The sequence below is a fragment of the Delphinapterus leucas genome, chromosome 5 (assembly GCF_059928025.1).
Source record: "Delphinapterus leucas isolate spDelLeu-1000000601 "Yukka" chromosome 5, BTC_Dleu_Yukka2, whole genome shotgun sequence".
In the NCBI taxonomy this organism is placed as follows: Eukaryota; Metazoa; Chordata; class Mammalia; order Artiodactyla; family Monodontidae; genus Delphinapterus; species Delphinapterus leucas.
Window position 1 is genome coordinate 119,513,632 of NC_143133.1, and position 15,334 is coordinate 119,528,965.

At 40.6% G+C, this 15,334-nt stretch overlaps 1 protein-coding gene across 3 annotated transcripts in view; it reads right to left on the bottom strand.

Annotated features, from left to right (window-relative positions):
* The window catches only part of DAPP1 (dual adaptor of phosphotyrosine and 3-phosphoinositides 1), a 60,024-nt gene that overhangs the window by 4,915 nt on the left and 39,775 nt on the right, over nt 1–15,334 (bottom strand). For 2 of the 3 annotated variants that reach the window (XM_022582424.3, XM_022582423.3), the window contains exons 5-7: nt 3,868–3,915; nt 2,411–2,473; nt 886–971 (exon numbers count right to left, since the gene is read on the bottom strand). In XM_022582424.3, coding sequence (XP_022438132.1) covers nt 886–971; nt 2,411–2,473; nt 3,868–3,915 — 197 coding nt within the window. The remainder of the gene's footprint in view (nt 1–885; nt 972–2,410; nt 2,474–3,867; nt 3,916–15,334) is intronic. The other variant, XM_089912449.1, reaches the window with a different exon arrangement.

The following is a 15,334-nucleotide window of genomic DNA, read 5'->3' on the forward strand; positions in this document are numbered from 1 at the left end:
TCCCAGCATCTTTCTTTATGGCTTACATGAAAATGTGAGGCCTACAGTTAGAGTAGCTCTCTTGGACCCTGAAGTAGTAAGCATGAGGAAAAGACCAAGAGAATTATAGAGACATTGGACCTGACCTTGTCAAGGTAGCTGCCTATCTCCCAATTGCTTGTTATATGAGAAATATAACCCCTTGTTAATTCATATGGTACCTTTATGTGAATTTTAAAAAGATTTCCATTATTGGTTGATACTATACAATCATTAATTAATAGTAGTTAATGTTAATTTTCTTAGGTGTGACAATGGTATTGTAGTTCTATAGGTGATTTTTTTTTCTTAGGAGATACAAATTTAAGTATTCAGGGATAAAGTGCCATGATGTCTGCAACGTACCTTCAACTAGTTCAGGGTGAGAAATAAGACACTCTTTTCTCAAGATACTTTACTTCTCCCAGTTATAAAATTGTCATGATATACTGATTGTGACAGAACAAAACACTTTTGTGCCATCTGCCAGAATTGTCATCATTATACAAATCACTCATTGTTGGAGTCAACAAGGTTGTAATTGAAATTGAATAAAACACCTCAAAGGAATAAAAGCTGTCTAAGATGTGAATGGCATCCTACTTGTGCAGTGCATCATACTTGTGCAGTGTACAACCTAAACAATTATACCCAGGAGATTTTCCTACTTGTTTAAGTCACTTTAAATGAGGTATTATGTCACACTCGGCTGAAAGCACTTCTGACATACATGCCCTGTGTGACGGTTAAACCCACTTGCCTCAGATCAGAACATTTGTACACATTAAGACATACAATTTTTTATTCTTCTGCTAAACTGTCTGGCAAGAAGACTTTTAAAAACATTTACTTTATAAAACAACTTACCAAAAACAGTTCACTCTTTCCTGTGAATAATCAAATTGTACAGCCGAACATTCTGTTAAATCTAGGCTCCGAATTGGTTCTGGTGACTTAAAAAAATAAAATAAAAGGGCAAACTGTGTCATCATAAGAACACACATACAAATCTGTACATCACTTGTTCCCCTAACAAGTCTCCACTATGAGCGACTGTCAACTTTCCTTCCGCTATGGGGACTGATTATAGAAAACCTTCCTAAGGGAAGTCACATACTCATCTGGGGATTGGCTTTTCATGAAACTGGACATGAGGAAGAGATTTTCTTTGTCAATTTAAATTTGGTGGAGATGGATTTTTAACACGTGGAAGGGAGTCATATTTGTCTCCCATGTTTTTAAACATCCACTTACTCAGAAATTTTGTGTAGGAGAGATGAGAAGAGATGAAATAATTTTTAATTTGTTTAATGAAATCGGCATGAGAAATGGACATATTTTTAATAAAGGGGGACACTGCTGCAAGAGACAGTTAATACTGTGGCAAGAGAACAATTCCATTGCTTTAGACGGAGGGAATGATGTCCTCAGTGAGCTAGAGGTTAGCCAGCCTGAGAGAGCCGTGTCTGGGATACACATCTCGTGTTTGCAAAAGAACACTGCTCATATCAGGAATCAAAAATTCACATCTCCAATCGTTTATAGGATGTTTCAGGTGCTCATAAAATTTCAGGGATTTTGAAGGCAGACATTTCATCTACAGGGCTCTTTTTTTTTTTTTAACATCTTTTTTGGAGTATAATTGCTTTACAGTGTTGTGTTATTTTCTGCTGTATAACAAAGTGAATCAGCTATACATATACATTTATCCCCATTTCTCCTTGCTCTTGCGTCTCCCTCCCACCCTCCCTATCACAGCCCTCTAGGTGGACACAAAGCACCGAGCTGATCTCCCTGTGCTATGCGGCTGCTTCCCACTAGCTATCTATTTTACATTTGGTAGTGTATATATAAGTCCATGCCACTCTCTCACTTCGTCCCAGCTTACCCTTCCCCCTCCCCGTGTCCTCAAGTCCATTCTCTACATCTGCCTCTTTATTCCTGTCCTGCCCCTAGGTTCTTCAGAACCACTTTTTTCTTTTTACATTCCATATACATGTGTTAGCATACGGTATTTGTTTTTCTCTGACTTACTTCACTCTGTATGACAGACTCTAGGTCCATCCACCTCACTACAAATAACTGAATTTCATTTCTTTCTATGGCTGAGTAATATTCCATTGTATACACGTGCCACATCTTCTTTATCCATTCATCTGTCGATGGACACTTAGGTTGCTTCCATGTCTTGGCTATTGTAAATAGAGCTGCAATGAACATTGTGGTACATGACTCTTTTTGAATTATGGTTTTCTCAGGGTATATGCCCAGCAGTGGGATTGCTGGGTTGTATGGTAGTTCTATCTGTAGTTTTTTAAGGAACCTCTATAGTGTTCTCCATAGTGGTACAGGGTTCATTTTTAAAGGGAAAATATATGACCATGTTTCTTACCATCTGGTCTTTGAAGTATTTCAGTTCATTTCTGTGCAAAGTGAACCACCTCGTTTTCCAGGTCTGAGAAAAAAGAAAAATTAAAACATGTAGGTTTTGAATACAGGCCCACGATATTTGAACTAGATAATTTCCTTTTGTTGTAAAAATACCTAAAAGATTAGATACAATAAAATATTCTTGCGGTGTTGTTTCTGAGGGAAAAACTTTCAAAATAAAACTTAAAATTTTAAAGTTTCAAAAATTAAAATGATTCCATGCATTAAGCTCACAACGAAGGCAAAGATATCAACATTTTTAAACAAGTAAAAAGAAATAACCTATCATAAACATTCAAGGTGATTTATAACAAACTGCTGAAATTTCCATCTTATTAAGACTTAATAATCTTAATAAAACTCCATAATAAAAATAGATATCATTGTTCAGCACCTACTGAGGGCTACATACTATCCTTAGAGGTTTATATACATTATAGCCAATCCCCAAACATTGCCAAATATTGGGTTGGCCAAAAAGTTCGTTCGGGGTTTTCTACTCTCCTATGGAAAAGCCCGAACGAACTTTTTGGCCAACCCAATATTATTATTCTTGTTTTACAAATAAGCAGATTGAGATTTAGGAAGCTCAACCACATGCTATTCTAAACCTTGCCTAAGAACTCCATGACATTGGTGGAAAAACAGCTGTTACCCACTGCCTCTTTCTTATGTACTAACAGAACACTAATGATGTTGGGTGGCAATGTTCCCGGTTAAAAGAAGTAACTGGATTTAAACATAATGCTATGAACATGAATACTTCCTCTCCTTAGGGAGCATCCAGTCCAGTAGGGACACAAATAACTAAATACTTAGGTTAAATTCAAGCAGGCCAGTATCCTTGAGAGAGGTTAAGTGTCCTGACTCTTAAAATGGGAAAGAACAGACACATTCCATGAAGGTCTTCTTGGCACGTGAAAATGGAATAGAGTAACTTTAAAGGTATAATCACATAAACAGAGGATACCCCTCCAACTAGTAAAGTCCTAAATTTTGTTTTCTTTGGGATTTTATAATATAGTTACATTCATGTCGGTGATGGGTCTTTTGGGGCCTACTGTTAGGTAAACATTTCATCCAATTTTGACTTCTTTTTTGTTAAAAAATCTTAAAAGGCCAAGATATGTGCTAGAGTTAACTTGCTACGTTCATCCTCAATCATTGCATCAAAAGGATTATATGTTTTCTTGGGTATTAAATGTAGGCTATTCTCATACATTTGGCTTTGCCAAAGAATAGTCAAGTCATTTTCCAGAGTTTTGACTAATATTGGCCATAAAGATGAACTCTGGAAAGAGGTAAATATTATAACTGGGTCAAAATAAGTAGGTTCTGCTTTTTAAAAAGTCAAAATGAGAGTTGAGCCCCCATGATGTGCTCTCTTTCTTTGTGGCTGGCAGCAACGTGCTTCCTTACCTTGACGAGCCCCCCCTGTTTGGTGAGGTAACCTTCTTTGGTGCCCAGCTGAAAAAAGAATGAAACAAGTGAAGCCCAGAGCTATCACAACTTTATTTTTGTTTTTCTATTTCTGTCCTATTTTAAAATGAAACACAAGTTTGCCTTTGATCTTTAAGTAATTGCCTCTCAGTTTTCATCTAGGCACTTGAAAATCCTCCCTGTGTTGTGAGAGACTGTTTTCAGACCAGATCATCTGGTGTGATTCTGTAGCAACAGGCAACAATGGACAGATTCTCCTCTAACATGAGTTCGCAGTTTGCAAACAATCAGCCACATCATACCACTCATAAAAGTCGGCATTGGGCAAAGTGTGTGTGTGCATCCCAGCTGCTTGCATTGTTGGTGGGGTGTTATGCACATAAATATGTCCACACACACTGACATGGGGTCAGTATCTGGGAAACTCTGGATTAAGAAGGATTTTAATCCTTCAAAGAAGGATTTCTGTACTTCCCGGAGTCTGTTTTATGCTAATGTGCTTCATGAATTGTAAAGAAGGAACATTAGAAATAGCATTTTCAACATTTATTTTATCATGTAATTCTCCTTTAAACCCCCTTTTATTTTTTTGCAGACAGCCTCTTGAGACCTATAGTCCATGGAACAGATTTTCATGAGTGCAGACTTATTTACACGGGATTCATCCAAAAGGAATTTGAAGTGAGAATGAGTCATTCCTTTTAACTCACTCATCATTAATTCCAGAGTAACAACATTACACACTTAGCTGGCACCTACAAAATGTAAGGAATGGTGGGGAACTGTGTGAATAGAAATTTGCATAAAACCAGGACCCTCAGATGAAAAATATTCTAAGTTCATAAATTTCCAAAGAAATTAAATTCCTGGTAAGATGTTATGTTCTAATATAATGTCATAATATATCTTATATTAGTAAGAAAAAATGAATAAAAACTAGGAAATGACTTGTTGATGTCAGTGTTTTTTTCCTGGGAGTTTCTAGAGTATGTTTCCCTGAGGTGAATTCTCCCTACCAAATAAAAAGAGGAACAACAAAGAGAGTGAAAACTAGAAATAATATATGACCACTTCCTCTACAGTTCTATGGCATTTAAGTAAGGATGAACTTCCCAGGCGTTCATTTAAATAATGCTAAATAATATTGGTGAATTTGATATCAAATAATCAGCTTGATTTATTTTGACACTAAACAAAATTGAACTGACTGAATTGAGTTTGGGTATTATATTATGGAAATAGAAAAAAGTTAACATTTTGGATTGTTGAGTCTGCAGAGGCAAAATAATTAAGGGTAAATTGTTTCATAGAAGAGTCTGATAGAATTATTTACTAAAATCTTACTAAGGGATATGCTATTCACTCCATCTTACCTCCATCCAAACAATATAAGTCTAGTATCTTTCTAAGGTTTTGATAGATAAATAGAAGTTTGCAGAGAAAGAAGCTGAGAATACCAACTTTATTCATGGCCTCAGGAGGTAAGAAAGGAAACAACTATACAGCAGATTTATGTTTTTAAAAATATATGATCTGTAATAAGAAAGATGTTTATAATAGCCCCAAATTGGAAACAACCTAAATATTTTAAAAATAAAGCATTAGCCTGCCTACCCTCCTTTCTACCTGCCTCCCTACCTGCCTTAAATTTAGTCCAAAACCATCAGGTGGGATGAAGCAAGGCAGGCATTAGTGTGAGTGTGTGCAGGGCACTGGTGCACCTTAGCACAGGGTGGAGTCAAATCAGGGAACAGAGGACATCTGTGGGGACAATGGCGGGGGTGGCAGCTCGGTGCCAGGCGTTGAAGCCTGGCAGGGCGAGGAGGGCTTCCACCCCAGAGGCGTGGAGGTGCCGGCCAGGGCACAGTTTCAGAGCCAAGTCAGGCTATGTGGGCATCTGCGGTAGGGGAGGGAGTGAAAGTAGACATGCAGTGGGGTTCCTGCCTGGCTGCAATTGGAGATTGATTACATTTGACTGATCAACAAATAAGTGAATGTATTGAAGATAATGGAATCCATGTTCCTCACTGTGGGGAAAGAGACTTACAACTATGAAAAGTGAAGAAATTAAAATAAGCCTTGTGGGGCTTCCCTGGTGGCACAGTGGTTGAGAGTCCGCCTGCCGATGCAGGGGACACGGGTTCGTGCCCTGGTCGGGGAAGATCCCACATGCCGCAGAGCGGCTGGGCCCGTGAGCCATGACCACTGAGCCTGCGCGTCCGGAGCCTGTGCTCCGCAACGGGGGAGGCCACAGCGGTGAGAGGCCTGCGTACCGCAAAAAAAAAAAAAAAAAAAAAAAAAAGCCTTGTGGAACTGGAGTAGGATTGGAGGTATGGGTGCAAACCCATGGTTAGATGATAGATAGATAGATAAATAGATAGATAGATAGATAGAAATTTAGATAGAACTAGAAAGAAATACAGACAGCAATATAGGTAAGTGTACATATGTATAGACATACATATTTTCCCTAGCTCTGTTCTCAGAGTGGGCTGGGAGAGTGACATTCTGCTAATAATGCAATTGTAGCAACCAGATCTGGATTTCTAAAGTACTACTCTCCAGAAATAGCTAATTGTAGAGCTGGATACAAGAAAAGTACAAGATAAGCCTGGAACACTTCGCTGTACCAGAAATTAAGAAAATTCTCAAAGAATTATGAGGTTGTATGGATACAAAAAGTCATGTGGAAATAGCTCTTACTGGCCAAAACTGGGGAAATTTGAGGGATGAAAATAAATAATAACAGTCATGATTAGAACCCATAATATAAAAGCAATTGGATAAATTCAAAGAATAAAAAGCTTTTCTTTTCAGTAGAATGACAATCAATAAATGTAAAAGAAATAAGACAACCACAGAATCACCACTTGGCAACAATCACAGTAATAATTAAAGCAGCCAAGAAACATCAATGGATGATAAAATTGGTGGATGCAAGTTTAATGAGGAACAGGATACCTACTTAGTCTCAAATAATCTCCCCCCAAAATATTTATTAATGACAAAGGGAATAAGGTGACTTCAGAGTGAAGAAACCTGGCAGACACCGATTAATCAAGTCATCAAACACACTGGAATAAGACAAATTGAGATCGTGTTCCACTTGACAGGATGCAGTGAGACGTGCAGAGCATCACTTTTGTGGTATTTCTACCAAAAAATGCAAAACCCGAATCTAATCACAAGGTTACAGCCGATAAGTTAAAGTTGGGGAACAGTTCTCAAAATAATTAGCCTTTAATATTCAGAAGTGTCAAAGTCACAATATCAAGGAAAAACTGAGGAAGTGTTCCAGAGTGAAGAATACTCAAGAGGCAGGACAAATAAAAGCAACTTGTGATCTTGGATTGGATCCTTTTGCTCTATAGGGCCTTACTGGGAAAACTGGTGACACCTAAATGAGATCTGTGGATGGGACCATGGTGCTGTATCAATGTGAGTTTCCTCATTTGAATGGCTCCGTGTGGTCATGAGGCAAATGTCTTCGTGTGTAGGGAATACACACTGAAGTACTGGGGTGATGGCATCATGCAGGCAATTTACTTTCTTTGTATTGTTCTTTCAATTTTTCTATAACTTTGCAGTTATTGAAAATAAAAAATAGCATGTAAAAATATAATAGAGAATTAACAAAATAAATTATGATATATCCAAATAACGAAATGTTAAGGAATTTGTTTTAATGATGTTTTAGAAGACTATGTAGTGACATGGAAGATGTTCACAATATATAATTAATTAAACAAGCATATTATAACTCTACAATGAAGAGTGGGGGAAGACGCCATAATGAAACTGGTTAGTCAATGTTGTCTTAATATTGTTGACAATTCTGTAAAGTTCCTTTTTATGAATACTTCTATTTAAGCCATTTCACCTTTGTTTTGAAATCCTTCCCATTTAAGGAGAAAATGTGACACTTGCTGAAAAGCTTGTAAGAAAACCTCTCTTCTGCCACCCCCTTTTTTTCCTTTTAAACCTTCTTTAAATGACAAATCTTCTAGGTTATTAAGGTTGTGAGTTTTTATTTTTGTTTGTTTTTAATGAGCATTTGTCTTTTAGAATAGGATTGTGTGATAATGTTTAAATGGGCAAAACCAAACATGACTTTGTGCAGTTAACAAAATATATAAATTTATTCAAGAAAAAGACTAGGATAGACACCAAAACTGTGAGAAGAGCTTCAAAGACAGAATACTGGAAAGGCCAGCATGCAAGGGAGGTGTCTAAGAAGAGGAACTGTAAAATGTGCTGAAAAGATAACATAATAAAGACAGAAAGAGGTTGCAGGAGCAAAGGAAACAGAATTTTTAGAGGAAGAGAGTTCTTAAAAATGTCAAATACCACAAAAGGGAAGCTAAGGAAGCTAATGAGCTAACGTTTGAGATAGGCTCTGGTCTATGTCAAGCACTCGACGTATGTTATCTCCCTTAAACTCTACTAACAAAACTAACTGGTGGTTTGCAGTCCCCAGGTGCAAAACTACACCTCTTTCCCATCCCCCATTCCTCTGCAATCTCAGCCATCTCAGTAAACAGCAGTATTTACTCCGTTGCTCTTTCCTTCACACACTACATTCAATCCATCAGTAAGTCTTGTTTCTTCTACATTTGAAACACACCGTGAAGCTGACCAGTTCTTATGGCTTCCTCATGTTCTAACTACTATTCTTATTCCCCTCTCTGGTTTCAACTACCACGGTCTCTCACCGGGATGGTTGTCACAGCCTCCTAACTGGTCTCCTTGCCTCCAACTTTTCCCCGACTCCATTTTCAACTTAGTAGTGAAAATTATCTTTTTAAAAATTTTAAAACTTAAGCAAATTTTGTAACTCAAACTCCCATGATTTATTTTATCAACGCTTAGAAAAAAAATTAATTCTCTACTTTATCCTACAAGGCCTTTCGTGTTGTGTAAGGAAAGGACAATTAGCATTTTGGGTAATTCTTCATCATGTGTTGTGGGATATTTAGCCTCCATGACCCCTGCCCATTGTTGGACAATTCTCCAGGGGTCTCTTGTGTTTCTCCATGTCTTACGAGCAAGACACCAATAGCTCTTTGTCCCACACCAATTTTTAAAGCATATTTGTATAGCAGACAGCCTGAAAAGGTAGAAATAGTGCTCCCTTCAGAGGAAAAGACAGACATGCAGAAGCCTTTTGTGTCTTTCAACACCTGTGAAACTGTGGCAGGCGAACTTGTTAGCTGGCAAGAAGGGTAATGTCCCAGACCCTTCACAGTTCCAGACACCCACTAATGTTGGCAGTGCTCCAGAGCATTGTGACAACTGAAATGCTCATAAATTTCCAGACACTCAGCTGGGTGGCACTGCACTTTGAGAACTCCATTGGCTACATGATCTGACCCCTCATCACCCCAATAATCTCATCTCCTACCACTTTCCCTCTAGCTCACTCCATGCCAGTTGCTAGATCTTCTTACTAGTCTTTAAACGGCCTCAATTTAGTTCCCACCTCGAGGCTTTTGTCCTGATCTCTGCCTGCAACGCTCTTCCACATCCTGACCTGAGTCATTCCTTCCCTTCTGTGAAGCCTCTGCTCTAATGTCACCTCCTCCTAGAGGCCTCCCTTGCTTCCCTCTCCTACCCTTATCCTACTTTTTCTTTTTATGACCTATTAGTATCTGGGTTTATAATATTCTGTTGATGATTGTCTGTATTCCCCCTACTACAGTGTGAGCTCAGTGAGGGCAGAACCTTTGCCTAATTTATTCCCAACTCTCCAGTGCTTAAAACAGTCCTGGGTGCACTGTAGGCACTTTTTAAAAAGTTTGTTAAATAAATGAATCAGTTAAATTTCATCCTATCTCAGAAGCCTGATCCTATGTTGTGTATAAAATATATAAATTGTAATTTCCCCAAATGTGGTTGCCAAAGGATGGTAAACAGTTTTGCAGAAACATCTACATTTCTGGGCAATAAGACACCTAGTTTCATTTTCACTTCAAGCAAGTTCTTTTTCCTGTAAATAGCACTTAATCCTCTTCCTCCACTGCCGGAGCTTGTGCAAGAACCCCATCCCCAAAGGAGAAGGCAGATGTCTAGAAGCCCTCAGAGCTCTCAGGTTGAGGTGGAGGGGCAGTATCATATGTGCATGGGAGTAATCAATCAAGGCTGTGAACTCTTGTGCTCAGCAAGGGACAAGAGCTTCTAATCAGACTAGAACTGGTTCCCCAGCAGGCTGGTCCAGTTATCAATCATTCCTTAGTGAGGAATAGTGTGACTGCAAAATCCACTAGAAAACCTTTATAGTTTGCTGTCTATATCAATACACAATAAATTCATGGACCTCTCATTATACAGTGTGAGTGCAGACATTTTCAACTATCCACTCATCACTGTTTTAAAAACTCCATTATACAGAACCTTTTGTGTATATTCATATTTGAATACTTGGGCAGGTGAATCCATCTGATACCTGGAGCGAGCAAAGAAGGTAAGCAATAAGGCTTGCAGAATTTGATCTCAAGAGGGCTGTATCTACCTAAGTATGCTGTGTCTCATGCTTACACCAACTCTACAAATTAGGTCTTATCTGCATTTTGCTGTTGAAAAATGATGCATTTTTCGATGCAAGGTTCGATTGACCTTGAGTGGAGATCTTTAGGGGAATGTAAAGTTTAACTGAGAGTACAAATGAAAACGCTGTTAAATTGATCGGTGGTGGGGTAAGGATCGTAAAGAGGAAGGTTAGGAAGAGTCCCGTCGATGGGAAAACAAAGAATTGGTTAGAGGGTAGATCTTAATGTGTTCTTTGGTCTGTTTTGACTTGGGACTATTTATTGTCTTGCTTTCCTAAATTTCTCTAGTTCTGAGGTCTTATACTTGCCCTTCTAACTCTAACAAAGCTAAAACATCTTTCTCAACCAATTTCCAGAATTTTTATTTTTGAGTAGATGTAGCATACATAGTAACAATGTAATATGTCGTGAACCTGGCTAGGCTATAAAGCTATGAAGACAGGCGATGATTCCTGTCCCGGGAAGTGTCAGGCTCCTGGAGAGGGCAGACAGTGTGCAGGTAGTCAGCCCCCAGTATGATGATTCCAGGATAAAGGTGAGCCAAGGGTGCACAGAGGAGGGGCATTTTAGAGGAAGCTAAGAGGGGTCCAAGAAGGCTTCCTGGAAGAGACTGATCCCGGATGCAAGTCTGTAAGGATGAGGGGACGGTAGCAGTGTTGGCAGCATTTCTGGTGCAGGGAGGGGAAGAGGAGAACAGCTGTGGAGGGAGGTGGGGTCCATAGCGTGAGTGTAGGAGGAGCACGAGGCCAGGCCAGAGGGGTGAGCAGGTTCCAGGCGGATGAAGACAGTGGGCACCGCCGAAGGATGTTAAGCAGGGAGGTCACATGGTAAATCTACTTCTTAGGAGAGATGTCTCTGCTGGCGGGGTAGAGAAAGTACCGCAAAGACAAAAAGGTCACGTGTGTTTTAACATAATTTGTAACTGAACATCTTCAAGCATAATGGTTGCTGTCTAGAACTAGCTTTTGAGATTTCATTTGGGTGTTGTCCTCCTTATCATCGGCACACATCCAGATGTCTTATACCAGAGCGTGTGGCCAATGAGGAAGAGGGAAAGAATAGGGGAGCACTGCGCATGAGGAAGGGAAAAGGGTGCTGGAGAAGAATCTTTGCAGGGTCACAGCTCCCAGAACAAACGTAAACGGACTGAGAGGAACAATGAAAGCCCCAGTTACACTGAAACTGAACAGTGGCTCACACGCTGCAAAGAAATGCAAGTGTCTTCTGTCCATACCTTTCATTCAGTGAAGGAAGAAAAGGCCAGGAAAAAAATAACATCCTGAGAGATTGCGGCCAAGGTGGAGAATCTTTTTCTTCCATAGAAGGTTGAAATGTAAAAGAAGATTTTTCTATTCTTAATTTAAGAAATTTGTAGAATAACAGTTTAGCCAACTGTGTGACCATAAACATCTCTGGCCCATTCTACCACGAACTTCTTTGGTGAAGTAAGGCCGGGATTTAAGTGCCATTTCCGAAGTCTTTAAAATCCTATCACTGAAGGGAGACCTTCAAGATGGTGAAAAGGTAAGACGTGGAGATCACCTTCCTCCCCACAAATACATCAGAAATACATCTACACGTGGAACAACTCCTACAGAACACCTACTGAACGCTGGCAGGAGACCTCAGACCTCCCAAAAGGCAAGAAACTCCCCACGTACCTGGGTAGGGCAAAAGAAAAAAGAATAAACAGAGACAAAAGGATAGGGACGGGACCTGCACCAGTGGGAGGGAGCTGTGAAGGAGGAAAGGTTTCCACGCACTAGAAGCCCCTTCGCGGGCGGAGACTGCGGGTGGTGGGGGGGGGGGGAAGCTTCAAAGCCACGGAGGAGAGCGCAGCCACAGGGGTGCAGAGGGCAAAGCAGAGAGATTCCCGCACAGAGGATCGGTGCCGACCAGCACTCACCAACCCGAGAGGTTTGTCTGCTCACCCGCTGGGGCGGGCAGGGCTGGGAGCTGAGGCTCGGGCTTCGGTCGGAGCGCAGGGAGAGGACTGGGGTTGGCAGCGTGAACACAGCCTGCAGGGGGTTAGTGCGCCACGGCTAGCCGGGAGGGAGTCCGGGGAAAGGTCTGGAGCTGCTGAAGAGGCAAAAGACCATTGTTTCAGGTGCGCGAGGAGAGCGGATTAAGAGCGCCGCCTAAACAAGCTGTAGAGGCGGGTGCGAGCCGCGGCTAAAAGCACGGACCCTAGAGACGGGCATGAGACGCTAAGGCTGCTGCTGCCGCCACCAAGAAGCCTGTGTGCGAGCACAGGTCACTCTCCACACCCCCGTTCTAGGAGCCTGTGCAGCCCGCACTGCCAGGGTCCCGGGATCCAGGGACAACTTACCCGGGAGAACGCAAGGCGCGCCTCAGGCTGGTGCAACGTCATGCCGGCCTCTGCCGCCGCAGGCCCGCCCCGCGCTCCGTGCCCCTTCCTCTCCCCGGCCTGAGTGAGCCAGAGCCCCCGAATCAGCGGCTCCTTTAACCCCGTCCTGTCTGAGCGGAAAAACAGACGCACTCTGCCGACCTACACGCAGAGGCGGGGCCAAATCCAAAGCTGAGCCCCTGGGAGCTGTGAGAACAAAGAAGAGAAAGGGAAATCTCTCCCAGCAGCCTCAGAAGCAGTGGATTAAATCTCCACCATCAACTTGATGTACCCTGCAGCTGTGGAATACCTGAATAGACAATGAATCATCCCAAATTGAGGCTGGGGATTTGGGGAGCAAGGATATATATTTTTTTCCTTTTTTCTCTTTTTGTGAGTGTGTATGTGTATGCTTCGGTGTGTGATTTTTTTCTGTATAGCTTTGCTTTCACCATTTGTCGTAGAGTTCTGTCTGTCTGTTTTTTCCTTAGTTTTTTTTTTTTTTGGTATAGTTCTTAGCACTTGTTATCATTGGTGTTATCATTGTTATCATTTTTTTGTTTGGTTGCTCTCTTCTCTCTTTCTTTTTTTTTCTTTTTAATAATTATTTTCTATTTTAAAATTATTTTATATTTTATTGTTTTTTCTTTCTTTCTCTCTTTTTCTCCCCCCTTTTCTTCTGAGCCATGTGGCTGACAGGGTCTTGGGGCTCCAGCCGGTTGTCAGGCCTGTGCCTCTGAGGTGGGAGAGTGGAGTTCAGGACATTGGTCCACCATAGACCTCCCAGGTCCACATAATATCAAACGATGAAAGCTCTCCCAGAGATCTCCATCTCAATGCCAAGACCCAGCTCCACTCAACAACCAGCAAGCTACAGTGCTGGACACCCTATGCCAAACAACTAGCAAGACAGGAACACAACCCCACCCATTAGCAGAGAGGCTGCCTAAAATCATAAAAACGTCACAGACACCCCAAAACACACCACCGGACATGGACCTGCCAACCAGAAAGACAAGATCCAGCCTCATCCACCAGAACACAGGCACCAATCCCCTCTACCAGGAAGCCTACACAACCAACTGAACCAACCTTAGCCGCTGGGGGCAGACACCAAAAACAACAGGAGCTACGAACCTGCAGCCTGCGAAAAGTACATGCCAAACACAGTAACTTAAGCAAAATGAGAAGACAGAGGAACACACAGCAGATGAAGGAGCAAGATAAAAACCCACCAAACCAAACAAATGAAGAGGAAATAGGCAGTCTACCTGAAAAAGAATTCAGAATAATGATAGTAAAGATGATCCAAAATCTTGGACATAGAATGGAGAAAATACAAGAAACATTTAACAAGGACCTAGAAGAACTAAAGAGCAACCAAACAATGATGAACAACACAATAAATGAGATTAAAAATTCTCAAGAAGGAATCAATAGCAGAATAACTGAGGCAGAGGAACGATAAGTGACCTGGAACATAAAATAGTGGAAATAACTACTGCAGAGAAGAATAAAGAAAAAAGAATGAAAAGAATTGAGGACAGTCTCAGAGACCTCTGGGACAACATTAAATGCACCAACATTCGAATTATAGGGGTCCCACAAGAAGAAGAGAAAAAGAAACGGACTGAGAAAATATTTGACGAGATTATAGTTGAAAACTTCCCTAATATGGGGAAGGAAATAGTCAATCAAGTCTAGGAAGCACAGAGTCCCATACAGGATAAATCTGAGGAGAAACACGCCAAGATACATATTAGTCAAACTATCAAAAATTAAATACAAAGAAAAAATATTAAAAGCAGCAAGGGAAAAACAACAAATAACACACAAGGGAATCCCCATAAGGTTAACAGCTTGATCTTTCAGCAGAAACTCTGCAGGCCAGAAGGGAGTGGCAGGACATATTTAAAGGGATGGAAGGGAAAAACCTAAAACCAATATTACTATACCCAGCAAGGATTTCATTCAAATTCGACAGAGAAATTAAAACCTTTACAGACAAGCAAAAGCTAAGAGAATTCAGCACCACCAAACTAGCTTTACAACAAATGCTAAAGGAACTTCTCCAGGCAGGAAACACAAGAGAAAGAAAGGACCTACATTAACAAACCCAAAACAATTAAGAAAATGGTAATAGAAACATACATATCAATAATTACCTTAAATGTAAATGGATTAAATGCTCCAACCAAAAGACATACACTGGCTGAATGGATACAAAAACAAGACCCGTATATATGCTATCTACAAGAGACCCACTTCAGACCAAGGGACTCATATAGACTGAAAGTGAGGGCATGGAAAAAGATATTACATGCAAATGGAAATCAAAAGAAAGCTGGAGTAGCTATTCTCATAAAGTCACACAAAATAGACTTTAAAATAAAGACTATTAAAAGAGACAAAGAAGGACACTACATAATGATCAAGGGATCAATCCAAGAAGAAGATATAACCATTGTAAATATTTATGCACCCAACATAGGAGTACCTCAGTACTTAAGGCTAATGTTAACAGCCATAAGAGGGGAAATCGACAATAACACAA